Source organism: Microcaecilia unicolor, chromosome 10, assembly GCF_901765095.1.
Source record: "Microcaecilia unicolor chromosome 10, aMicUni1.1, whole genome shotgun sequence".
Taxonomy (NCBI): Eukaryota; Metazoa; Chordata; class Amphibia; order Gymnophiona; family Siphonopidae; genus Microcaecilia; species Microcaecilia unicolor.
The window spans coordinates 64051196-64078517 of NC_044040.1; the positions used below are offsets into that span (position 1 = coordinate 64051196).

Genomic DNA, 27322 nt, shown 5'->3' on the forward strand with positions numbered 1-27322 from the left:
TGTATGTATTTTAGTTTTATACTCTTCCAGATGAATGCACAGCTTTATTAAGGGCTTTACAGAGAAGAGGAATGTATCATTCTTGATAAAAAAAAAATCTTTCCTAGATATCATCAATATAGAGTTTCTTACTCTACCAGTATTTTGTAACTTCTGATAGTTAAAGAACAGGAGTTACTAGAGCAGTTGGTTAATTAATTTTTGAGTACTGCATTCGATTCTTAATACAAATGCATTTGCAGTAGATTACAACAAGGGTTGTGGTAGAGGGGGGAATTAGTTTATTGCAATGCAGAATTTGCATAACATTCCTCTCCTGTGCAGAATTATGCATTTACCTGGCAGAAGTCAGTGCTGGTACTAGTAGTCGTCAGCATCGGTATTACGGCTGCTTCCTTGTTCTACTGCTGTGTGACCAATGCTGCCTTACTCTGACGTGTCCTCCTTCCAGCCACGTTGGACCCAACCAAGAGGAGGAAGTAACAGAGAGGCAACATTGACCACACCTTGATGAGCAGTTCTGCTGTAAGGGCACCTGAAGAAGGAGGAGTGGCATTTTCATGGAGTCGAGCAGCCCACACCTTTGAGTATTCTGTACAGTGCTGGTTGCTGCAGGTCAAAAAAGATACAGCAGAGAAAAGGTACAGTTCCCCTATGAGAAAAGGCTCAAGAGGCTAGGACTCTTCAGCTTGGAGAACAAATGGCTGAGGGGAGATATGATAGAGGTTTACAAAATCCTGAGTAGAGTGGAATGCATAATACAAATCAATTGTTGAATGTTAAAAAAAAAAAAAAAACTACGGAAGACTCCAAGAAGTTACAAACTAGTACATTCACAGCAAATAGGAGAACATTTTTTCACTTGGTGCATAGTTAAGCTTTATAATTTGTTACTGAAGAATGTGGTAACAGTAGTTAGTGTTACTGAGGTTAAAAAAAAAAGGTTTGAATAAGTTGCTGGAGAAAATAATCAATAAACTTAATAACTTAGATCAGGGGAAAGCTACTGCTTATCCTTGAGGTTAAGTAGTATGGATTCTAACTATTTTCTGAGATCCTGCCAGGTACTTATGATTTGGATTGAAAACAGGATACTGGATTTGATGGACCTTTTTCTTTGGGGCCCTTTTACTAAATTGTGGTAAAATTTGTAGTTACCACAGTTTAATATGCAAAATTATACCGCATGTGGTAACTTCAAATTCTATATGGCACTAGAGAAGCAGAACCTGTGTTTTCTAATTCTGGGCCCACGTTAAAATGGCCATTAGTACACAGTACCTGGCTACAGTTAATTCGGCAGCACTAAGTGCTCCCTAAATAGGAGGTGGTAAGTGCTGCCACATTCATTTTGCATTAGCCAGTTAGCACACGGTGTCACACCGCCTAACTGGAGGCATAAGCTGAGTTTCCTCTTTCACTGCTGCCCACCCGTCCACATGGGCTGAGTTTCCTCTCATTCTGCCGTCCGCACGGGCTGAGTTTCCAGTTGTGCACACCATCTGCCCATAGGCGTGGACCAAATATCCAATGGACCCTCCCCACAACTTGGGGTAAACTTAGTCTGGGTCCTTGCAGATCCTCAGTTCAAATCAAACCATCTCATCTATCTGCATAAGTCCAAACAGTGGTTTGAGTATCAACAACAAAAGGAAAAGTGTTCATAGCAGTTGCATCATTAGCTCAAACAAATAACCAAGACAAAAAGGTCTTAGGTTAGGGCTAGGCCTGGTTTTTGGTCTACCCACCTGCCTCCACCCATGTAGCTAAACTTTCAGCGACAACCTCTCAGTGGCAGAAAAAAAACACAATTGCACTTTACCAAACCATATTCAAAAACAAGGCATCTTATAGGAAGCAAAAATACCCAATGAATAAACCCCCCCAGGTAAAACGAACAAGATTATCCCATACCTTCAGACTGGGCTGTGGCATCTTGTACGTTGGCCTCCTCACAGGGAGACTGAGTTCTGCTCTCACTTCCCTCTTTTTTTTATAGGGCAGTAGACTCCTCCCTTATGCGCCGGCCCCCCAGCCTGATTGGAGGCTCTGCTGGTCCATGGATTCTATTGGAAAGACCATAAGACCTTCCTCTGTCATGTGTGCTCCCTGTTCTAGCTGTTTCCCTGGGAATTGATCTTGTGGTTCACTCAGCTGGTGAGCTCTCTTTTCCCTTTGCAGTACTGAAGCTGATTCTTTGATATTGGTCCCCACCTTCACCTTTTCCTCCCAATTTTCTTATCGGTTGGGACAGAGACCCTGTCACATATCACATATCTCCCCCCCCCCCTTTTTTTTTTCAAGGACTCTCAGTCCTTTTCCGGAATCCTCACCCTCAGGGGCCATCCTGCCTCCCTCTTGGGACAAGTCATCTGCATTTGCATGGTTCTTCCCCGATCTATGTTCTACTGTGAAATTTTCTTAGGGGACAGAACATAGACCCATCACACACAGTAAGTGTAATGCAGTAGCTATCTAATGCTTCCATGCCTACTTTCCACCCATGCCGTGCCCCCTGACCAAAATTTCAGTAACACATTGTTTAAAGCGTAGAAACAGGCAAACTACCGCAAAACCCCTTAACGCAGTAGCCTGTTTCCAAGTGTTAATCACACATTAAGTGCTTAATTCTCTTTTGTAAAAGGATCCTTTAATAGATTGTATGTTGTCATATCATTCTTTGTAAATTGCAAAGATCAAATTGTACCATCGTTGTTTAAACTGAGTTAATTAAATTCAAGGACTCTTACGTATTTCAGAAATCATTATTCTGTGTTTTCTGTTTTATCCTGTTCATTGCAGAGGAGTATTAGCTCTTCAGACTCTGAAGAAGTTCGAAGAACTTACTGGAAAGCCTGTTTATCAACTTTTTGATTATATCTGTGGTGTTAGCACAGGTAAATAATATGTAAATTATATACATCAGTATGGTAGTGTCTGTTAAAACGTGGCCAGTTCTTTTGGTTGGATAAGTTGAAATAATGTTTTAACAGCGGTGAAAATTCTTGGTGGTGGGGGGGGGGGGGGGGAGGGAGGGAGGGGAAAAGAGCTTGTATTATGAAGCAGAAGATTTTCATTCATTTTATAATATTGGTTGAGTATGGACAAATTATAAGGACACTATTTCTTTTGTCAAAGTAGCTAAAAAGTGCATTTTCTGTAATATTTGTAAATTACCTGAGCAGACCTGGATGAAGACCTGATGATGCACACAGTAGATGGCACTACAAGAAAATAAATGGATAACATTGTAGTTAAATATATAAGAAGCAAATTTGTAGTGCCTTCTTGTAACATTTTCATTTTTTTCTGTTTTAAGTGAATTTAAGAGGCATATAAATGGATTCAAGTGTCAAATCATGTTTCATGTTTGCTCTTGAATGACTAGAAGATAGTTTATCTTTTGGGATGACTTTTTTTAGAGGAGGAGATGGGGGAGGAAGCTTTATTCATGGTTTACTAAATTGCCATACTCCAAAAACATACTTAGAACACATGAATCCTTGACCGAACACAAGACAGTCTTCTAGTCAGTTAATACCCCCCCTCCAAAAAAAGTCTTGTTAATTAGTAAATATTGGAATGTCTTTATCGTCTAGGGGCTATACTAGCATTTATGTTGGGATTATTTCGTATACCAATAAATGAATGTGAAGAACTGTACTGGAAATTAGCAACGGATGTATTTAAGCAGAATGTCATTGTTGGAACAGTCAAAATGGGCTGGAGCCATGCTTTTTATGACAGTGAAACCTGGGAAAAAATGCTCAAGTAAGTTGACACACTTATTTTACTAATTTGAGATTTGGAGTTGTGATTTTTTTTACAACCACTTATTGGATTGGTGGAAAATGTATAAATCTGCATTTGTAAAATATGAAATAAGAAAATTAGAAAACAAAAACAAAGATGCCTTATGTTTTCATCTCTCTTATAGTTGCACATCAGTAGATAATTTTGTGAGACCATATCAGGAAGAAAGTTGCTTGCACCCTGTGTTCATCCAGTCCTTTTTTTCCCTTCTCCTTATACCCTCCCCCCCCCCCCCCCCCAATTCAAGAATGAGCAGTCAGTGGTGCCTAAGATCCATATACAGGTCTGGTTCTCAGCATGTCCATATTGGATTTGCACAATATATATTTGAATACACTAATAATGTATACAAATATATCTTGTATATATTCATCATGGATATCATACAACCCAGATATTTACTTTAGAACAGGGGTGTTCACGGTCCGTCCTCAGGGTCTGCAACCCAGTTAGGGTTTTAGGATTTCCACAATGAGCATGCATGAGATCTATTTGCATACAGTGGAGGCAGTACATGCAGATAGATCTCATGTATATTTATTGTTTCTACTACAATGAGAGTCCTGAATTTTCAATCTAGTTACTCAAATATCCCTTCTTATAACGTAACTACCATAAATAAGTATCAATTCTTTATTAGTATCAAAAAAGATAATAAAATATTGCACCAAGTTCTTTTATAGTTCTATTTTACAGTTGTGGATGAGTAAAATAGAAGAACTTGGTGCACAATATGGAGTGGAGGAGTGGCCTAGTGGTTAGGGTGGTGGACTTTGGTCCTGGGGAACTGAGGAACTGAGTTTGATTCCCACTTCAGGCATACGCAGCTCCTTGTGACTCTGGGCAAGTCACTTAACTCTCCATTGCCCCATGTAAGCCGCATTGAGCCTGCCATGAGTGGGAATGCGCGGGGTACAAATGTAACAAAAAAAAAATATATTGGAATACTAGTAAAAAAGGCCCGTTTCTGGAGCAAATGAAACGGGTGCTAGCAAGGCTTTCCTCCCCAACCCCCCCCCCCCTACCTACCCCTTCGTCGTTGTGAAGCCACTGACGCCATTGCTCCGCATCTCGTCAACGCACCTTCATCACCTTCTTCATTCTGAAGCCACTGACGCCATTGCTCCGCCCTCGATGTGTGACGCCATTGCTCCGCCCTTGATGTCATCACGTTTGCGAGGGCGGGGCCCAGAGACTTGGTGATTTCGGTGGCTTCACCACCACAAACCCTTCATGAAGGAAGTGACGTCAGTGGCTTGGCTTCAGTGACGTCAGTATCTTCAGAACGTTGAGGGTGAGTTTTATTATATAGATTGTGAAAACATTTTATTATCTTTTTGATACTAATAAAGAATTGATACTTATTTATGGTAGTTACCTTATAAGAAAATACGTATATTTATTGAGGAAATCCTGAAAACCAGACTGGGTTGCAAACCTGAGGACGGACAATGAGCACTTTGACTGAAAAGCTAGAATTGCTTGTCGCTATTGTATGGCCCTTGTGACTTTGGGATATCAAAAGTATCCAAAGAAAGAGAAACTGTTAAAATGGGTAGTAAGAAACAGATCTGTAACCTATGGCCTAGAATTAATATTGGCAAACCATGATTCCAACATAGCTGCTGAGTTTTTAAATGAAATGGCGCTCTTGAATATCAAAAACCAGAGACAACATAACATTTTTGAAGCCTTTGACTTGGGTAAATAGTTGAAAACTGTCGAGCCAGAAATAGGCACAGGCTTCCATACTGGGCCTGATTTCAGTACCAGCCCCCTGTAGCACACATTTTTACCTGCTCTGAAGTTTATGCAAATTGATTTTATTGGGATTTACTAACCACCTTTATGAAGAGATTCACCCAAGGTGGTGTACAGCAGGTACAGTTTAACAGAAAAACTTACATTTTAGTTAACAGCATAATAATAATAAAAATGACCAGTTGTAAACATAAATACAATAAATGAGGAAAACAGAAAATTGAAACCTAGTAATAGGACTGCCATGAAACAGTATCAAAAATATACACATTTAACAACACTGAAATTCAAATAACAGATATATTATGATAGCAGCATAATGCTAATGAAACATCAAATGAGCACGCAGTAGAACATTCAAATAATAGATATGATGCTAATGCTTTTCTACAATACAGCTTACCATGTAGTCGAGGGGCCAAATGCAGATATATAGATGGGAACAAGATGGGTGGTAGTCAGTTGGGATAAATAGATAGATGGCTAAACTCAAGGCAAGTTATTTGTATAGTCAAACAAGATATAAAGAACTGGTCTAAGTTGCAGTGTGTGTGACTAGTTAGTCAGAATGAGTGTATAGTCAGTCACCATATGTATTAAAGGCTTGGGAGAAGAGCCAGGCTTTCACCTGTTTCCTGAAGTAGAGGTAGTCTTGCATTAGACATAGAGGCTCATTTTCAAAGCACTTAGCCTCCCAAAGTTCCATAGAAACCTATGGAACTTAGCCTCCCAAAGTGCTTTGAAAATATGCCTGATAGTCTCTCTGGGAGTAAATTCCAGAGCATGGGGGCTACTCCTGAGAAGGCTCGCTGGCGGGTATCACATTGTTTAGTTTCTTTTGATGAGGGTACACATAGCAATGCTCTTTGAGATGACCTTAGAGGTCTCAAAGGTGTGTAAAGGGCTAATTTATTCTTTTAAGTACTCTAGCCCATTTTGTCTAAGGACCTTGAAAATCAGAGTTTTAAATTTAGCCCTGTAAGGTACTGGTAGCCAGTGAAGTTTTTGCAGAAAGGGTGTGATGTGGTCACACTGCTTGCAGCCTTCTATCAGTCGTACTGCAGCATTCTGGATTAATTGGAGCTGAGCAAACTGTTTTTGGTCTGCACTGCAGAGCCACTCAGTCTGCACTCTCCTTTCATCCAGTAATTGGTCCAGGCCAGAAGTAGCAAATTCTAACCAAAAGGTTTACTTAAACTTGGATGATGACGGGAAAACATGGAACAACTTTTCAGCATAATCGTTTAATAGTCTAGAATAAAGGTAATATCCAACACTTACAGTATGTACTAGAAATTATTAAGAACACTCTGCCTCGTTAGAGGTTCTTTGGAAAAAGTCCTGTACTCCATTTCCAGAGATTTGCTACTTTGTACTATTTTTTTTTTCTCAGGGAACTGAGCTCTTTAAGCCTTTAGGTACAAAGTTTTCGTAGGTCAGTGTTCTCAATTCTAGGTCCAGGGACTAGTGGCAGCCCCTGGAGACCTCTGAGGTGGCCCTTATCATTCTTGCTTTTTTTGTTGTTGTTGTTGTTGCTGCTCTATACCTTCTTTACCCAAACTCATGACAGAAAGGGGGAAATGGATGAGAAGAAGAGCTGCATGCTTGAAGGACTAGGCATTTCTCAATAGATGAAGAGAATATATTTGGAAATGCTCACCTCCTTGAGAATACACACACAATAAAAAGTTTGAAGGCAGGTTGGTGGGCTGGATATCGTTGACATACACTGATCAGCAGTGTTGAGGCCTCACATGGGAAGATATTTGGTGGCTCTCAGTCAGCTCGTTTGGCTCCAAAGTGGGACCGGCTTAAAAATTAACAAAGACCACTTTAGGTGGAAAGGAATCTCGTGCGCTGGGATTCTCTGTCCTTGTGCTTCTGAATAGATGTTTTCACTGTTTCTTTACATCTTTGCCATTTTAAAGATAGTATGGTCCCCATTCCAGCTTCCACCTGGAATCAGTGCAGCAACAGTCTGGGTTATTTTATTGTTTCCGTGCTCCTTTATTTCCCCCAATGTACTGGCTTTATTAGTAATACTTCTCCCTTACTTAATGGTGCAATCACCAGAGGAGCAAAGAGCCAAAGACAGGGCCATTCACTACGGGCTCGGTGTTTATAGACCCTCAGTCTCCTTCCAAAGGGGTGTCTTCTACTGCTGTCGTTCGGTCAGGAGAGTCTTCTCTTGTTCTGGAAACTGAGATCTTTCCAAGTCAGAAGTTTTGATAGATGCACTAGAGGTCTCTGCTGAGCTGATTCTAGCAGACAGGTTCTGTGTGCTCTCTACAACAGGATGTAATATACACAGATGCACTTGAAAATTCCTTTTAATCAGGCTACTGTAATATACACAGATGCACTCAAATTCCTTTTAATCAGGCTAGTGGAGCTCAATACAATTAGGCCAATATCTTAATTTTCTGTCATTTAGCTTCATCTCTGATTTACAGAGACTTTTTGTGGAGGAGTGTTAAAGGATGAGAATGTAAGAATTTAATGACGATACCAAATTTCCAAATAATGATTGGGTAGGCTGTCTGTTAGGAGTCTTCATTAAAAATAAATGTTATAGAGGCATTGTTAATTGGATATACTACAAGTCTCCTGCTGTAGCATAAGTTTTGATGCATTTAAAGAAAATAAATGTCAATCTGAAACATTTTATTTCTTGAAGCAAGAAATGATTATCTTGTCATAACCTTTCAAAACACTGTTCTGTTACACAAAAATATGGGAAAAATGAATCTAACAGTGGCAGAACATCCATTGAGTGACGTCCATGATAGCTCTACAGAGACTTAAAGCTTCATCACAGAGATGTATTCTTGTTCTATGCCACACACACAATTACAAAACAAATACTTATTTCAACATATTAAGTACCTTCTTTGATTGAATTTGTCATTACAATATCCAAATATAAAGTTAACCAGATGCAGTGATGTGAAAAAAAATCCTCCCACCCCCATTTCCCTCTTAATTTCATATACAGTGGGGGAAATAAGTATTTGATCCCTTGCTGATTTGTAAGTTTGCCTACTGACAAAGACATGAGCAGCCCATAATTGAAGGGTAGGTTATTGGTAACAGTGAGAGATAGCACATCACAAATTAAATCCGGAAAATCACATTGTGGAAAGTATATGAATTTATTTGCATTCTGCAGAGGGAAATAAGTATTTAATCCCTCTGGCAAACAAGACCTAATACTTGGTGGCAAAACCCTTGTTGGCAAGCACAGCGGTCAGACGTCTTCTGTAGTTGATGATGAGGTTTGCACACATGTCAGGAGGAATTTTGGTCCACTCCTCTTTGCAGATCATCTCTAAATCATTAAGAGTTCTGGGCTGTCGCTTGGCAACTCGCAGCTTCAGCTCCCTCCATAAGTTTTCAATGGGATTAAGGTCTGGTGACTGGCTAGGCCACTCCATGACCCTAATGTGCTTCTTCCTGAGCCACTCCTTTGTTGCCTTGGCTGTATGTTTTGGGTCATTGTCGTGCTGAAGACCCAGCCACGACCCATTTTTAACGCCCTGGCGGAGGGAAGGAGGTTGTCACTCAGAATTGTACGGTACATGGCCCCATCCATTCTCCCATTGATGCGGTGAAGTAGTCCTGTGCCCTTAGCAGAGAAACACCCCCAAAACATAACATTTCCACCTCCATGCTTGACAGTGGGGACGGTGTTCTTTGGGTCATAGGCAGCATTTCTCTTCCTCCAAACATGGCGAGTTGAGTTCATGCCAAAGAGCTCAATTTTTGTCTCATCTGACCACAGCACCTTCTCCCAATCACTCTCGGCATCATCCAGGTGTTCACTGGCAAACTTCAGACGGGCCGTCACATGTGCCTTCCGGAGCAGGGGGACCTTGCGGGCACTGCAGGATTGCAATCCGTTATGTCGTAATGTGTTACCAATGGTTTTCGTGGTGACAGTGGTCCCAGCTGCCTTGAGATCATTGACAAGTTCCCCCCTTGTAGTTGTAGGCTGATTTCTAACCTTCCTCATGATCAAGGATACCCCACGAGGTGAGATTTTGCGTGGAGCCCCAGATCTTTGTCGATTGACAGTCATTTTGTACTTCTTCCATTTTCTTACTATGGCACCAACAGTTGTCTCCTTCTCGCCCAGCGTCTTACTGATGGTTTTGTAGCCCATTCCAGCCTTGTGCAGGTGTATGATCTTGTCCCTGACATCCTTAGACAGCTCCTTGCTCTTGGCCATTTTGTAGAGGTTAGAGTCTGACTGATTCACTGAGTCTGTGGACAGGTGTCTTTCATACAGGTGACCATTGCCGACAGCTGTCTGTCATGCAGGTAACGAGTTGATTTGGAGCATCTACCTGGTCTGTAGGGGCCAGATCTCTTACTGGTTGGTGGGGGATCAAATACTTATTTCCCTCTGCAGAATGCAAATAAATTCATATACTTTCCACAATGTGATTTTCCGGATTTAATTTGTGATGTGCTATCTCTCACTGTTACCAATAACCTACCCTTCAATTATGGGCTGCTCATGTCTTTGTCAGTGGGCAAACTTACAAAATCAGCAAGGGATCAAATACTTATTTCCCCCACTGTATGTCTCACTGAATGATTTCTGATCTTTAAACAAAATGTAATGAAAGACAAATGGAACCTGAATAAACACATAACATGGTTTTGTATAACTTTGGTTCTCATTTTCAAAGCAGATAGATGCCTAAAAAAAAGTCTATATGCTAAAAAGGTCCAAGTCCCGATTTTGGAAAGTCAGAAGTTGAACGTTTCACACTGCACTTCATCCAGATGGCAAGGGGGCGTATTGTAGGCGTGTTTTGGCATGACTAGGGAGAGCCCAAAAGTAGGATGTTCGACAGTGATTTTCAAACGGGAAGAAATGTCCATGTCTACAAACAAGAACATTTTTATCTAGACCTGTTTCAGTTATGTCCAAATTAGGAAAAGGTGCTCTGATTGAGCAGCATGACCCCTCTTTAATCCCTCAGTGGTAGCTGTCCCCTTCCCTCTCCTCTGAAAGTGAGAGTGGAGGAATGGCCTAGTGGTTAGGGTGGTGGACTCTGGTCCTGGGGAACTGAGGAACTGAGTTCGATTCCCACTTCAGGCACAAGCAGCTCCTTGTGACTCTGGGCAAGTCACTTAACCCTCCATTGCCCCAGGTACAAATAAGTACCTGTATATAATATGTAAGCCGCATTGAGCCTGCCATGAGTGGGAAAGCGCGGGGTACAAATGTAATAAAAATAAAAAAAACTGGAAAGGAAAACCAGGCTCTATGTCAGCTGCAAGTATTATACCCATTCTGAACAAAGCAGCAAGCAAGTCAAAGGAGTAGTCTAGTGGTTAGTGCAGTGGACTGTAAACTAAGGGACACTGATTCAAATCTCACTGTAACTATTATCTTGTTTTCCCTGGGGCTCCCTCCAGGAACAGAAAAATACTGTACCTAAAGATATAAAACACCTGGCAAACCTGAAGGCTATTGAAGTGGTGTACATTCAGTTATAGTAAGTATATGGGAATGGAGAGTACGGGTAGAGGTATAGGGAATTACAAGCGGTGACTGACAGATAAGCCTGTGGACCAGAATGAAGGGTTTCATGAGTAATGCATAGAATTTTAAACCAGGCCTGGAATTTGACAGGAAGCCAATTCAATGAGGCTAGCAGTGGAGATGCGGAATTGGTATTCCAGGCCTTACAGAAGAAGCAGACAGCGGCATTTTGTAGAGTTTGTAGATGGTGAAGTTGAGAGGCTGGTAGGCTGGAAAGGCAACATTGCTGTAGTCTAGAGGTGCGATATTACAAATATGTGAATCCCAGCAAAAGTGAAAATCTGGAATTTCGAGATAGACCAGAGTTGATGGAGGGAAAGAAACCTGTGTTGGAGAACTGAAAAATTGAAAGAGACCTGGGAATTGAAAGAGAGAGCAAAATCCAAAATGACTCCTAGGTAGCGGAAGGAGTCGACATTGGGAATTGGGGAATAGAAAAGGAAATGGTTGTTCAGGATGGATATCTCCTACATAAGGATGTCCTCACATATTTTTGAACATGAAACCCCAACATTTTTTTGTTTGAAAATGGCTGCAAGATGAACTTTTTTTTTCTTTTTAACATTTTGTGCTGGGCATTTTTCTTAGCACTTAGACGTCCTTTTGAAAATGCTTCTCCACGTGTTATGTGTTTACTCAGGTTCACTTTTGTCTACTATTACATTTTGTATAAAGATAGAAACCATTCAGTGTGACATATATGCAATAATAGGGGAAATCAGGAATAACACTGATTACTGGGCACAATCCTGTGAAAAGAACACTTCACCCCCCAGCACCCCTCTGATCTACCTTTTCTTAACTAGTTAACTTTTGTTCAAGCATGGAGTTGTTCTTCTAAACGTTAACTGGTCAAGGTGCAAATTCTGAAATGGCATGATTTATCCATTTATGTTAAAGTGAACCCCTTTATATGTACCATCACTTTTATTTATGGAGAAACCCATGTGTTTTATTTTTATATATATATATATACAGAGAAAGATTGGGATCGGGTCTTATAATTGAAACTACAAGAAATATTGACTGTCCCAAGGTAAGTGTGAGCTTTGCTTGCTCTCTTCCTTATCCAGAAATTTTATCTACAAAAATCACACTTTAGGGTGGTTTTTCTGCATGTAATGGATTTTTATCCAGCTTACTAAATTAATGGCCAAAACTAATGTATACACTAGAGGCCCTCTGTAGACTAGTATGTTAGACATTCTTATGAATATGATTTGAAATTAGAAAAGTAATATCATATTAACTTGATAACCAAAACAGAACCTCTTAGAAGAGAATCCACAGAACCTCTTAGAAGAGAATGTACGATGAGCATATACCTGTATTAGAGCAGTGAATGTTTTAGGATGCAAGTTTGCAGGACTATTAAGACCTTTCTTTGACTAAGATAGGGATGCTGATAGTTCTGAAAGAGGCACATCTTTAAATATATGTTTCCTTAATGGTGATATTTCTTTTATATTACTGCTTTTGGTGATTTGAAACATAAATAAAGGCCATTGAAATTCAGTTGGGCTTATCCTCCAAGAACATTTTGCGCATCATGTAGTAGGAGCTTGTTTTGTTGGCTAGTGTGATGGCCCTTAACCTATCCTCACATACCTTCATCCTAGTCAGGTTTTTGATATATCCACAATGAATATGTAAGATACCAGTTTGTATGTATTACCTTCATTATATGCAGATGTATCTCATGATGACTATCCCGAAAATCAGACTGGCTAAGCTAAAGCTGTTGGGCAAAGAACATGTTCTTACCCTCTGTGATGGCAGTGATGCAGTTTACTGATTTGGGAGAGGTTTTGTTAGAGAACATGGAGTTGTTGTGTGGCTGTTATTGAAATATGGCAAATAATTGCATTGTTGCCTTTTGAAAACATACAAAAAAAGTGAAATGTTTCTAACCAGTTATACTAACCAGATGTATATAAATTAGTTCTTCTATTAACAAAAACATTACTATTTGTAGTAATTTTGTTGTTACAATCTAAAATCTGTTCTATTTGGTTTGATTATCATGCACTTAGAATAAAAATCAGTTTTGACTTGTGTTTCTCCGAGGACAAACAGGACATTTACAGTGGGGGAAATAAGTATTTGATCCCTTGCTGATTTTGTAAGTTTGCCCACTGACAAAGACATGAGCAGCCCATAATTGAAGGGTAGGTTATTGGTAACAGTGAGAGATAGCACATCACAAATTAAATCCGGAAAATCACATTGTGGAAAGTATATGAATTTATTTGCATTCTGCAGAGGGAAATAAGTATTTAATCCCTCTGGCAAACAAGACCTAATACTTGGTGGCAAAACCCTTGTTGGCAAGCACAGCGGTCAGACGTCTTCTGTAGTTGATGATGAGGTTTGCACACATGTCAGGAGGAATTTTGGTCCACTCCTCTTTGCAGATCATCTCTAAATCATTAAGAGTTCTGGGCTGTCGCTTGGCAACTCGCAGCTTCAGCTCCCTCCATAAGTTTTCAATGGGATTAAGGTCTGGTGACTGGCTAGGCCACTCCATGACCCTAATGTGCTTCTTCCTGAGCCACTCCTTTGTTGCCTTGGCTGTATGTTTTGGGTCATTGTCGTGCTGGAAGACCCAGCCACGACCCATTTTTAAGGCCCTGGCGGAGGGAAGGAGGTTGTCACTCAGAATTGTACGGTACATGGCCCCATCCATTCTCCCATTGATGCGGTGAAGTAGTCCTGTGCCCTTAGCAGAGAAACACCCCCAAAACATAACATTTCCACCTCCATGCTTGACAGTGGGGACGGTGTTCTTTGGGTCATAGGCAGCATTTCTCTTCCTCCAAACACGGCGAGTTGAGTTCATGCCAAAGAGCTCAATTTTTGTCTCATCTGACCACAGCACCTTCTCCCAATCACTCTCGGCATCATCCAGGTGTTCACTGGCAAACTTCAGACGGGCCGTCACATGTGCCTTCCGGAGCAGGGGGACCTTGCGGGCACTGCAGGATTGCAATCCGTTATGTCGTAATGTGTTACCAATGGTTTTCGTGGTGACAGTGGTCCCAGCTGCCTTGAGATCATTGACAAGTTCCCACCTTGTAGTTGTAGGCTGATTTCTAACCTTCCTCATGATCAAGGATACCCCACGAGGTGAGATTTTGCGTGGAGCCCCAGATCTTTGTCGATTGACAGTCATTTTGTACTTCTTCCATTTTCTTACTATGGCACCAACAGTTGTCTCCTTCTCGCCCAGCGTCTTACTGATGGTTTTGTAGCCCATTCCAGCCTTGTGCAGGTGTATGATCTTGTCCCTGACATCCTTAGACAGCTCCTTGCTCTTGGCCATTTTGTAGAGGTTAGAGTCTGACTGATTCACTGAGTCTGTGGACAGGTGTCTTTCATACAGGTGACCATTGCCGACAGCTGTCTGTCATGCAGGTAACGAGTTGATTTGGAGCATCTACCTGGTCTGTAGGGGCCAGATCTCTTACTGGTTGGTGGGGGATCAAATACTTATTTCCCTCTGCAGAATGCAAATAAATTCATATACTTTCCACAATGTGATTTTCCGGATTTAATTTGTGATGTGCTATCTCTCACTGTTACCAATAACCTACCCTTCAATTATGGGCTGCTCATGTCTTTGTCAGTGGGCAAACTTACAAAATCAGCAAGGGATCAAATACTTATTTCCCCCACTGTATATACTCATATCTAGGGGTGACATCATCTGACAGAGGCCTCAGTGGAGACGCTTCCCAGTGTTCTTTTCTCAAAGCCCTTTGGACCATTGATCGCGCATGTGCGCATCTTCCCATCTGCCGCCACCATCACTATGTGTGACCAGAGCAGTCTGTTTTCTTTTGCAGAGCTGAGAGGACGCTTTGCCAGCTCTCGCTCAAGCACACCATTTTGTTTTGGGTTTTTTTTTTTCTTTCATGACAAGTTCACCCAGTTTTCTTCAGTAGTGTTGGTCCCTTTGCATGGGATCAGGTTCCTCTTTATTCCTCTTAGTTTCTGCAGCGTTCTCACCATTTTTGTAAGTTTCTTTCTCTTTCTGTGGCTCCTCTTAGGCCTCGAGTATCCAGTTGGGTGAATTTTCCCGTTTTTGTTCAAAATTGAGCTGTTTGATTTTACTTGGGCTGTTTTTCCTTCAGTGTTCACAAAACTCCCAGTGTGTTTAAGAAGTGATCCAGGAGTGGCAGGACTATGTCTCTCATGGACACTTATTCATGGTGCCTATCATGTCTGTGAATTGAACATAATCTTTCTTTGTGTAAACTGTGTTCTTAGCTTTCATCAAGAAGCGTTAAGAGTCAAGTGCATCACAAAAATATTTTTGTTGCCTACAAGACCAGTCCATCAACTTTGACATCTGAGACATCAGTCCCTATTGCTCTCAGAGCTGCATCGGCCAGTGGGGACATGTTGACAAATATTGATAGGACCCATCGGCATTAGGCATCCTCCAATCCGGCACCAAAGACCCTTAAAGAGTCGATATTGTCCTCGTTGATGCCAAGAGGCAGCGATGTCATACATTGGGTGGAGGCCAAGAAGTATTGACACTAGTCCTCATTGAAGCATGGCCTTGAGAGCACCTGGGCATCAACATCATTTATACTTGAGAAGCATCCACATTGAGAGGGTAGCTGCCCCTCCAAGGCACCGGAGCAGATGTGTCGGCCCCTCGCTGAACCGGAACCAAGCCTCTGGTGACTGCAGAGGATTTGACCCAACCGTCTGGGCCCCAAACCTTGGCCAGTACCGGACTTTGAGGGGCAGATCAGGTCATGCTGCAGGAGGAGTTGAGGTGCCTTCTCACCTGACGCAATGCAAAGCATTAAGGGCATTTGGTGTCGACCCCGATGGAGCCCCCAATCCATACTGGAGGCCTATGCAATGTCTGTTCACCTTGCATTGATGCTGATGCCTCAAGGGACGTTGGAGTGAACACCGGGGAATGAGACTCGGATCTTGGAGCCTTTTGGGAGGAAGGTTTTTCAGAATGTTATTCAATCCTCCAGCATACATCCTTGCCAGCTCTTCGTGAGCGTGCACTTGCGGAATTAAGTGCACAGTGTGGCGGCATTTGCAAGCACTCTACCTCATGAAAAAGCTACAGAGCTCCACCAGAGAGTAGTCAAGCACAAGAAGTGTAGAATCACATGGTTCGAGCAACTTATGATGCTGCTAGTATAGTATCCAGCATTTCTGCCATGAGGTATCATGATATGCTGACTCACCTGGCTGCGTACCTCGGACCTAGAACCAGCAGTTCAGCAGAAACTGGCGGACATCCCATACTGGGGAGACAACCATTTTGGTGACGAGTTTGAGGTGGTCCAGGAGGTTCTCAGCCAGAGGGAACAAAGGGCCAGCTACTCAGAAAGGCGAATGTTCCTCCTTTTTGCCCATTCCATCCAGGTCTGAGCTCCCACCCCTGTCACGGCAGGAGAGAGCTCAGAAGTCCCAGCGGGCTCCCCACTCTAATCAAGGGACAGGCCTTTGACTGGCTCCAGTGGCATAGCTGTACAGTAAAACTATCTGTTTCGGATGGCCTACCAATAGGAGGGAGACTGAATTTTTTCCAAGCAAGGTGTCCCATTTGAAATCTCAAACTAGTGGGTTCTCGAAATAGTCCGGATAGGCTACGCTTTTCATTTGCGGAGAATCCTTCCAAATTTCCCACCGAGAGCAATCAGATTAACCTCTCAGCACTCAAGTACTTATTAAAGCAGAAGTTCAGGATCGTTTCTCTGGACACCCTACTTCTCATGATTCTGGCTATGCTCTCTGGACTTGAATGATACCTATTCCCACATTCAGATACAACCTGCTTTCAGGAGGTATCTCAGATTTCAAGTTGGGAAATACCACTTCTAGTACTGCATATTGCCATTTGCCCTCTCGTCTGCCCCCAGTGTTCACAAATTGTCTCACAGTAGTCACAGCATTGCTGTGCAGACTGGGGGTTCACATATGTCCCTGCCTGGACAATTGGTTTGTGAAGAGCACATCAAAGGAAGGAGCTCAAGAATCAATGCAAAGAATTATTCAGGTGCTGAAGCTACTAGGATTTGTTATAAACTACTCCAAGTACATCTCCTGCCTACGCAACAGTTGGAGTTAATAGGAGCCATACTAGAAATGGCTCAGACCCCAGCATTTTCTTACAGAGTGGATGTATTGGTCTCCATAGTATTGCAACTTTGTCAGAGCCAGCAGGTATCAGCTCAGCAGGTGTTGAGATTGCTAGATCACATGACCTTGACTGTGCACATCATATCTATTACACGCCTCAATTTGACCATGGGTCTCTCATTCTAAATTCCTTCACCCCACAAGATATTAACAACAGATGCATCCAACCTGGGTTAACTAGCTCATGTAGATGGACTCCACACCCAAGGTCAACGCCCCAGAGGAGGCTTAATATCACATCAACCTCCTAGAACTTCTGGCCATTTGGAATGCTCTAAAGCTTTCAGAGATTGGCTGATGCACCAAATTATTCTCATACAATCAGGGTGTGATTGTATTATATCACTAAGCGGGAAGACACGGGCTTATACCTCCTGTGTCAGGATGTGGTCAGAATGTGAAATTGGACATTCAGCAATGGCATGGTGTTCAGAGCCACTTACCTGGCAGGGAAGAACAACTGTCTGGAAGACAGACTGAACAGGATAATGCAACCGTAGAAGCTCTCTGAGGTCACGCCCATACAGAGATTGGGTCACCCCCTTGAAAGATCTTTTCACCACTCACCTCAACAAAGTCCCTCAGTGCTGTTACAGACTGTGATCATGGGACAGACTAGCCTCAGATGCCTTTCTACTCAATTGTGGGGAAGGGTCTTTTGTATGCATATCCTCCCATACCTGTCATAGAGAAAACTCTCCTGAAACTTAAACAGGACAGGGAAGCCATGATCCTAATTGTCCCCTACTGGCTGAGGCAGGTTTGGTTCCCTCTATTTCTGAACTTTGCCATCCAGGACCTGTGGAGCCTGGAGTGTTTTCTGCCACTCAGTACTCAGAATGACGGATTCATTCTGCTTCCCTCAAGCTTCAATCCCTAGCCCTCATGGCTTGGATGTTGAGAGGCTAGAAGCTGATTCCTTCCAACTGAATGAGGGTGTCTCCTGCATTCTTCTTGCTTCCAGGAAAGATTCCATTAAGAGATCTTATAATTTAAAGTAGAGGAGATTTGCCATCTGGTGTGAGGGGCAAGGCCTTAGTCCCTTTTTCTTGTCTTACACAAAAACTGCTTGATTACCTTCTACATTTTTCTAAGACTGGCCTTAAGACGAACTCCATAATGGTTCGTCTCAGTGCAATTGGTGCTTACCATCAACCAGTGGAAGGTAAGCCCATCTCTGCTAAGCCTTTAGTTGTTTGATTCATGAGGGGTTTGCTATTACTTAAACCTCCCATCAAGCCCCTTACAGTGTCACGGGATCTCAACATTGTAATCACCCAGCCGATGAAAGCTCCTTTTGAGCCGCTTGTCATCTGAAGAATTTGACCTAGAAGGTATTGTGTTTGGTGGTGGTCACTTCAATGTGCAGGGTCCGTGAGCTCCAGGCCCTAGTAACAGATCCATCTTACAGAAGATTTCATCATAACAGAGTAGTTATCTGTACGCATCCTAAGTTCCTTCCTAAGGTTGTGTTGGAGTTCCCTCTTAACCAGTTAATTGTTCTGCCAACATTCTTTCTAAAACATCATGCTGTCCTGGCAAAAGCACACTGCATAACTTGGACTAAGAGCCTTGCCTTCTAATTGGAGCCAACTCTATCCTATAGACAGTCCACCCAGGTTTTTGTTTCTTTTGATCCCAACAGGATGGGGGCTGCCCTCAGTAAACACATACTATCAAGTTGGCAATTAGAATGCATCTCCTTTATTTATGCCTAGGCTGGACTAAATCTGGTGGGTCATATCACGGCTCATAATGTCAGAGCCATGGCTGCATCAGTAGCCCATCTGAGGTCAACCTCCAGAGAGCTGCGATGTGGACTTTTAACATTAACAATAAATTTATATTCCGCCATATACCTTTCTGTTCCTGGAACAACAAAATATAACCTAACAAAAACAGAACATCCCTGAGCTATATATTATGTTATTTAGCACACATTTTCTAAATGAGTAAGTTTTAATCTGTTTGCAGAATTGGTTATAAGAGATTTCAGACATCAAGATATCCTTAATAGCCTTATCAAAACGAACTGCTTGATATGAAAAAAGAATATTAATTAGTCTAGTTCTTCTTATATTTTTTAGAGAAGGAAAAGTGAAAAGTTCTCAAATCCTGGTGACTTGTGCTAGCAAAAACAAGATGGTTCAATAAGTATAGTGGGAATAAGCCATATATAAATTTCTACACAAAACAAGAAAATTTAAACAAAATCCTGGCTTGCACAGGAATCCAGTGGAGTTTCACATAATAACAAGATGCACACTCAAACTTTTTTAAAGAAAAAATTAGACATAATGCTATATTCTGTATAGTGAGAAGTTTCTTCAGTATCTTCTGTCCAAACTTTCACATTTCATTGCTATCTTGAGCAAGAGACTTCACATGACAGCCAGTTTGGTCAGACAGTCCTTCGGCATTTGTTTGAATCCAGCTCTTCCCCTACAGCCATTTTGTTTCTTTTCCAGCAAAAAAGAATGTTCTTGATCTTGCTAGTTGCAGGCATGGTCTATTTTTCCCTTTTTGTTTCAGACAGCCTGGTAGCTAGGGATTCCCAGTTGTGAGTGTATAATGCCTGGCTTGTCCTCAGAGAAAGCAAAGTTATTTAGCTGTAGTAGGTGTTCTCTGAGGATAGCAGCACATATATTCTCACATCCCCACTCTCCTCCCTTGAGAACTGTATTATATCAGCTAGTATATCACACTTCCCTCATCCTACGTGGCAATGGCTGATGGGAAGGCACATGCATGCGTGATCAACAGTACCAAAAGCTTAGAGAAAAAAACGCTGGTGAATATCTCTGCTAAGGACTCCCTTGAATGTCATCACTCCCAGATGTGAGAATATATGTCCTGCTGTCCTCTGAGAACATCTGCTACAGGTGAGTAACTTGGCTTTCTTAGATTTACCAGGTCAGGTTCTTCTTTGTACATCTTTATAGGCAGCACTTAGCTTATTTTTCATTATGTTAACATTGTAATAAGTCAAGAGAATATATTTTTCAAAGTACAGATGCAGTTCCATGTTACACATGGTTTACTTGCTTAGGAGAAGGCATCCTGGGAGGAGCTTGGAACTACATGCATACTTTTGAACTTTTGTCTGTACATGAATTACTGTAACTGGTGTAGATGTGTATAGTTACTGGATAAATTACTAGACACAAAACCAGTGTCCTCAACAAAATCAGGAATCCCAACAGCAGACAAACTTGTTAACTACTCTACTTCAAAGGCAAAATTGTCGATCTACACAAAAATATGACACAGGACTACACCAACCTTGGTACCTTCCTTAATGAACTAGACCCACGCTCAGAAGAATACCCAGCCGACCGAATGTGGACAAATTTCGCCCAGATCACACAAAAAACAATAGCACTAGCAACCAATAAGCTCTCTACAGCCTACTGTCAATTGGACACCTGCCCCAATTATCTAATGACCCCCCCCCCCCCCCCGTTAGATTCATCATTGAGCTTACCTCCCACCTCAACTTCTTGTTCCAGCATGGCATATTCCCCAAAGAGAAAGGTAATATACTACTCACACCATTACCAAAACACACCAAAAAGAAAACTAATGATATCACCAACTATCGACCTGTGGCATCCATCCCACTTACAACCAAACTGATGGAAAGCATTGTAGCTAAACAACTTACTGAATACATCGACAATTTCTCAATCCTTCATGAATCACTGTTGGGCTTCAGATCCCTCCACAGTACAGAAACTGTCCTGGTAACTCTCCTAGCCAAGTTCAAAAAGGAAATTGCATTAGGCAAAAACATACTCCTCTTGCAATTCGACTTGTCAAGTGCATTCGATATGGTTGACCACTATATACTATTAAGAATACTCGACAAGTTAGGCGTAGGAGGGAATATACTCAAATGGATCAAGGGTTTCCTAACCACGAGATCTTATCAAGTAAAAGCAAAATCTAACATATCACCATCATGGAGTACCGACTGCGGAGTACCCCAGGGTTCATCTCTCTCACCCATATTATTTAATCTGATGATGATCCCCCTTGCTCATGCCCTATACAAGCAAAATCTTAATCCTTTTCTGTATACGGATGATGTCACCATTTACATACCGTTCAACTCTAATCCAACAGAAATCACTGTTGCAATAAAGACTAGTTTAAGCTTAATGGATGCCTGGGCATCAGCATTCAGACTCAACAAGGAAAAAACTCACTGCCTTATTCTCTCTTCTCACCACAAAACAAACCTCCTTTTGTCCATAAAATCTTCGGAACATACTCTCCCAATATTGGCCAAACTGAAGATCCTTGGAATTACTATTGACACCAACCTAACCCTGGAGATCCAAGCCTCTGCCATCACGAAGAAAATGTTCCATACAATGTGGAAACTCAAACGGATCAAACGATTCTTCCCAAGGGAAACTTTCCGTAACATAATTCAAACAATGATACTATCACATGTGGACTACTGTAATGCCGTATATACAGGATGGAAAGAACAGATCTTAAGGAAACTCCAGACCGCACAGAACACGGCAGCTAGATTCATTTTCGGAAAGACAAGATTCGAAAGTGCTAAACCCCTACACGAAATACTGCACTGGCTACCAATCAAGGAACGAATAGCCTTCAAAATTTGCACTCTGGTCCACAAAATAATCCATGGCCTAGCCCCAACCTACATGACCAAACTTATCGACTTACCAACTAGAAACATCATTGAATCATCAAGAACCTTTCTAAACCTGCATTACCCAAACTGTAAAGGACCAAAATACAAATCAACATATGCATCCTACATTTGCACCCAGCTCTGCAACGCATTACCTAGAAACATTAGAACTGTGAACACCCATCTAAAATTCTGAAAACACCTCAAGACTCACCTCTTCCGGAAAGCCTACCCAGCAGTCCCAAACTAATTCATGAACAATGTATCACATCTATTGAACTAAGAAATGAACAATACCTCTTCCACATAATCCTGTTACTTCAAACTGTACGAATTTTACCTCTCCAGTTATAATTAAGTGTACTTCTATCCTTATCCTACTCTATATTGCTCACTAGAAGCTATAGTCCCATCCCCGGAGACTTATCAGCCTCATTGTGATTACTGCTATATATTCGTCCCAGAGTTGTATTCTGTTTTCCGGAACCTTATCAGCTTCCTTGCACCTACTGTTACTTTATTTTCCACTCTGTATATATTCCCGGAGTTGGTACTTTCCTCTCCGGGACCTGTAACTCAAGCCACATTGAGCCTACTGCTATGCGGGAAAATGTGGGATACAAATGTAATAAATAAATTAATAAACTGGTTGATACAGTATACTTTCAGAAGGCATTTAACAAACTTTTTCATGAGACTTCTGAGGAAATTAAAAAGTCATGAGATGGAAGCATGGATTGGGAACTTGCTAAAAGATGGGGAAAGGATAATAGAACTAAATGGTCAGTTTTCTCAGTGATATTTACTAGGTAGTGCTGTCCGATTCGGCCAAAACTTTTTTCTATTTGATTCATTCATATGAATTGATTATTTGATTTTATTCAATTCAGTCCTTTAAAGCTACTATCAATAAACAGAAAATGAAATTTATTTTTCTACCTTTGTGGTCAGGTCTTTTAATTTTTGTGTCTGATTTCCACTTTCCTCTGTCTTCTCTTAACTCTTTTGCCAGGGTCTCCTGGTTCATTTGGCATTTCTTCTCTGTCCATGTCCATCTTTCTGTTATGTTGAGCATATCCCCCCCCCCCCCGTATCTCTATTCTTGCTCAGTCAGCAACACCCCTTTGTGTCCCTATCCACCCTCCCCATGTCCAGCATACCATCTCTATCTCCCTATCCCTCTTCATGTTAAGCTTCTCCCCTTATTCCTCCTTCTTTTCTATCCCCATTCCCTCTTGTCTTTCCTTCCCCATGAGCAGCATCTCCCTTCTTCTCTCTTGTCCTTCCCTCCCCCTTCCATCCAGCAACTGCCCTTCTCTCTCCTTTCCATCCTGAGTCTGCCCCTCCTCCTCCACCATCTATGGTCAGCTCTCATTCTCTCTTGTCCTTCATCCATAACCTGCTTTCCTTTTCTCCTCTTCAATCCAGTGTTTGCCCCCTTTCCATCCAGTCTCTGTTCTCCTCCACATATGAACTCCAAAATCAAATACAAAATAAACATATAAGAAAATCAAATCATACTCTCAAAGTCCAGCATTCAATCATTTATATAACTTCCAAACCTTTAAACAAAATATTCTGAAAAAAACACGAACTGAGATGGTGACTTGGGAACCCAAACCCTGGCTAATCCCTAATCCCACCTTCAAAACGCCCACGACATGTCCCCTTGTCATTTGGACACACTGCAGACGAATTGCATAGATGTTTGCAAAGCAGGTTTTGAAAATACCAATTTGGACTTTTTGAGAAAATTCGTCCAAATGGTGCTTTATGACACTTTTTGGACATTTTTTTTTTTTTTTTTTTTTAAATTAGCCCCATAATGTCCTTGCATTAGGTATGTTTGACACAATATCAAGAACATTTTATGTGCTGGTAACAGAAAGGTGTGATGATTGACTGGAAAGTGATATCTTGTCCACTTTCTGACTATGTCCCAGGATTCTGATTACATAAAAATCATTTAAAACTTTTTTATATATGGTTATAGTATATTGTCTCTACAAATATTGTTGATAAATTATTTTGAGACTTCCCGCCCGAACCGGCTCGTGTTCGTCAGTCTTCTTTTGTCTGCGCTCGGTACGGTCGTGTTTACGCCGTTCGCGCCCCTTAAGTTGACCTCGCGCGTCTTTTTTGGCCTTTCGCTAGAGAAAAAAAAAAGGGATTCGGAAGAAGACCTTTTCGGTCTTTTTCCCCATCCTATATTTCCAGTTTTTTGCCCCGTTAAGTTTTCTTTCGTTTTCGGGGTAGGCCCTTTTGAGGCCTCGGGTCGAATTTTTTTCTCCCCCTCTTTTTGGTGCCTTACCGCAATTACGAGTTTTGACTTCGCCGTCGCGATTTTTCCACTCATGTCATCGAAGTCTCCCAGTGGCTTCAAGAAGTGCACCCAGTGTGCCAGGGTAATCTCGCTCACTGACAGGCACGCGTCGTGTCTTCAGTGTCTGGGGGCTGGGCACCGCCCGCAGGCCTGTAGTCTTTGCGCCCTTTTACAGAAAAGGACTCAGGTAGCGAGATTGGCCCAGTGGAACGTTTTGTTCTCGGGTTCTTCGTCGGCATCGGCACCGGGAGTATCGAGTGCGTCGGCGTTGACAGCGTCAAGACCTCCGTCCTCGGCCGTGACTGCATCGAGGGCATCGACCCTCTGCATCGGGGCCGAGACATCGAAAGGTTGCGTCGGCGTCGGTGGTACCGGGACCTCCACTAGTGCTGATGTCGTTGGACGGTGGTGCTTCGACTGGAGTGCAGGTGAGGGCTGTCCATTCCCCTGCTGGTGGCGGTGAGCCTTCGGGTGGGTCTCCCCCTACCCTGAGGGCTCCTGCGATACAGCCCCCCCCAGACCGACCTTCTTCGTCCTCGGCCCCGAGGAAGCGACGGCTGGATTCTACGTCCTCCTCGTCGGTACTGGGAAGCTCCGGTGACATGCTTCGTTTGAAAAAGTCAAAGAAGCATCGACACCAGTCTCCTTCCCGCGTCGGTACCGAGAGCTCTGGGTCGCCGAGGGAGTCGGCACCCAGTAGGCATCGGCACCGGGAGGACCGCTCACCCTCTGTTCAGGAGGTGTCGATGCGCTCCACCTTGGACAGCCCGGAACAGCCTCCACGCCCGGAACAGACTCTGACATTGACTCCTGCATCGGCTTCCATGTCTTTCTCCACAGCCGCCCTGCACGAGAGTCTCCGGGCCGTTCTCCCAGAGATCCTGGGAGAGCTGTTGCGCCCTTCCCTTCCGGTACCGGGGGTGCTTGCGCCACCGGTACCGTCGAGCGAGGCGCCGGCTGGCCCCTTGCCCGGGGTGAGGTCTCCGACATCGGTGCCGCTTGCGGTACCGACTGCGGTCGCCTCCCAGGAAGGCTCCCCAACGACGTCGGCGGAGGGAGCTTCGCCGGTGCGGGCGAGGGAGTCTACCTCTCGACGCCCACACCGTGGCCGTGGTTCCACAGAGTCGAGCCGGGCACGGCTTCAGACACAGGTCCATGAACTTGTGTCTGATACCGATGGTGAGGCCTCGTGGGAGGAGGAGGAGGACATCAGATATTTCTCTGACGAGAAGTCTGATGGTCTTCCTTCTGATCCCACTCCCTCCCCTGAAAGGCAGCTTTCTCCTCCCGAGAGTCTGTCTTTTGCGGCCTTTGTCCGGGAGATGTCTACGGCCATCCCCTTCCTGGTGGTTGTGGAGGACGAGCCCAGGGCTGAAATGTTTGAGCTCCTGGACTATCCTTCTCCACCTAAGGAAGCGTCCACAGTACCCATGCATCATGTCCTAAAAAAGACATTGCTGGCGAACTGGACCAAGCCTTTAAGTAATCCCCACATTCCCAAGAAGATCGAGTCCCAGTACCGGATCCATGGGGACCCAGAGCTGATGCGCACTCAGTTGCCTCACGACTCTGGAGTTGTGGATTTGGCCCTAAAGAAGGCTGAGAGTTCTAGGGAGCATGCTTCGGCGCCCCCGGGCAAGGACTCTAGAACCTTAGACTCCTTTGGGAGGAAGGCCTACCATTCTTCTATGCTCGTGGCCAAAATCCAGTCTTACCAGCTCTACACGAGCATACACATGCGGAACAATGTGCGGCAGTTGGCGGGCTTGGTTGATGCTCTTCCCCCTGAGCAAGCCAAGCCTTTTCAGGAGGTGGTCAGGCAGCTGAAGGCGTGCAGAAAATTCCTGGCCAGAGGGGTGTATGACACCTTTGATGTTGTGTCCAGGGCCGCTGCTCAGGGTGTGGTGATGCGCAGGCTCTCATGGCTGCGTGCCTCCAACCTGGAGAATAGGATCCAGCAGCGGTTTGCGGACTCGCCTTGCCGTGCGGATAATATTTTTGGAGAGAAGGTCGAACAGGTGGTAGAGCAGCTCCACCAGCGGGATACCGCTTTCGACAAGTTCTCCAGCCGGCAGCCTTCAGCTTCTACCTCCACAGGTAGACGTTTTTATGGGGGAAGGAAGACTGTTCCCTACTCTTCTGGTAAGCGTAGGTACAATCCTCCTTCTCGACAGCCTGCGGCCCAGGCTAAGCCCCAGCGCGCTCGCTCTCGTCAGCAGCGTGCGCCTCAGCAAGGCCTCTCGGCTCCCCAGCAAAAGCAAGGGACGAGCTTTTGACTGGCTCCAGCAGAGCATAGCCGACATCAATGTGTCAGTGCCGGGCGATCTGCCGGTCGGGGGGAGGTTGAAAGTTTTTCACCAAAGGTGGCCTCTCATAACCTCCGACCAGTGGGTTCTCCAAATAGTCCGGCAAGGATACACCCTCAATTTGGCCTCAAAACCTCCAAATTGTCCACCGGGAGCTCAGTCTTAAAGCTTCCAACACAAGCAGGTACTTGCAGAGGAACTCTCCGCCCTTCTCAGCGCCAATGCGGTCGAGCCCGTGCCATCCGGGCAGGAAGGGCTGGGATTCTATTCCAGGTACTTCGTTGTGGAAAAGAAAACAGGGGGGATGCGTCCCATCCTAGACCTAAGGGCCCTGAACAAATATCTGGTCAAGGAAAAGTTCAGGATGCTTTCCCTGGGCACCCTTCTTCCCATGATTCAGGAAAACGATTGGCTATGCTCTCTGGACTTGCAGGATGCCTACACGCACATCCCGATACTGCCAGCTCACAGGCAGTATCTGCGATTTCAGCTGGGCACACGTCACTTCCAGTACTGTGTGCTACCATTTGGGCTCGCCTCTGCGCCCAGAGTGTTCACGAAGTGCTTGGCTGTAGTAGCAGCGGCACTTCGCAGGCTGGGGGTACACGTGTTCCCATATCTCGACGATTGGCTGGTGAAGAACACATCCGAGGCAGGAGCTCTACAGTCCATGCAGATGACTGTTCGCCTCCTGGAGCTACTGGGGTTTGTGA

The 27322-nt window shown here is 43.5% G+C and overlaps 1 protein-coding gene across 2 annotated transcripts in view; it reads left to right on the top strand.

Annotated features, from left to right (window-relative positions):
• PNPLA8 (patatin like phospholipase domain containing 8) overlaps positions 1–27322 on the top strand; it is a 123571-nt gene that overhangs the window by 49529 nt on the left and 46720 nt on the right. For both annotated transcript variants that reach the window (XM_030215919.1, XM_030215918.1), the window contains exons 5-7: positions 2803–2897; positions 3600–3771; positions 12110–12167. In XM_030215919.1, coding sequence (XP_030071779.1) covers positions 2803–2897; positions 3600–3771; positions 12110–12167 — 325 coding nt within the window. The remainder of the gene's footprint in view (positions 1–2802; positions 2898–3599; positions 3772–12109; positions 12168–27322) is intronic.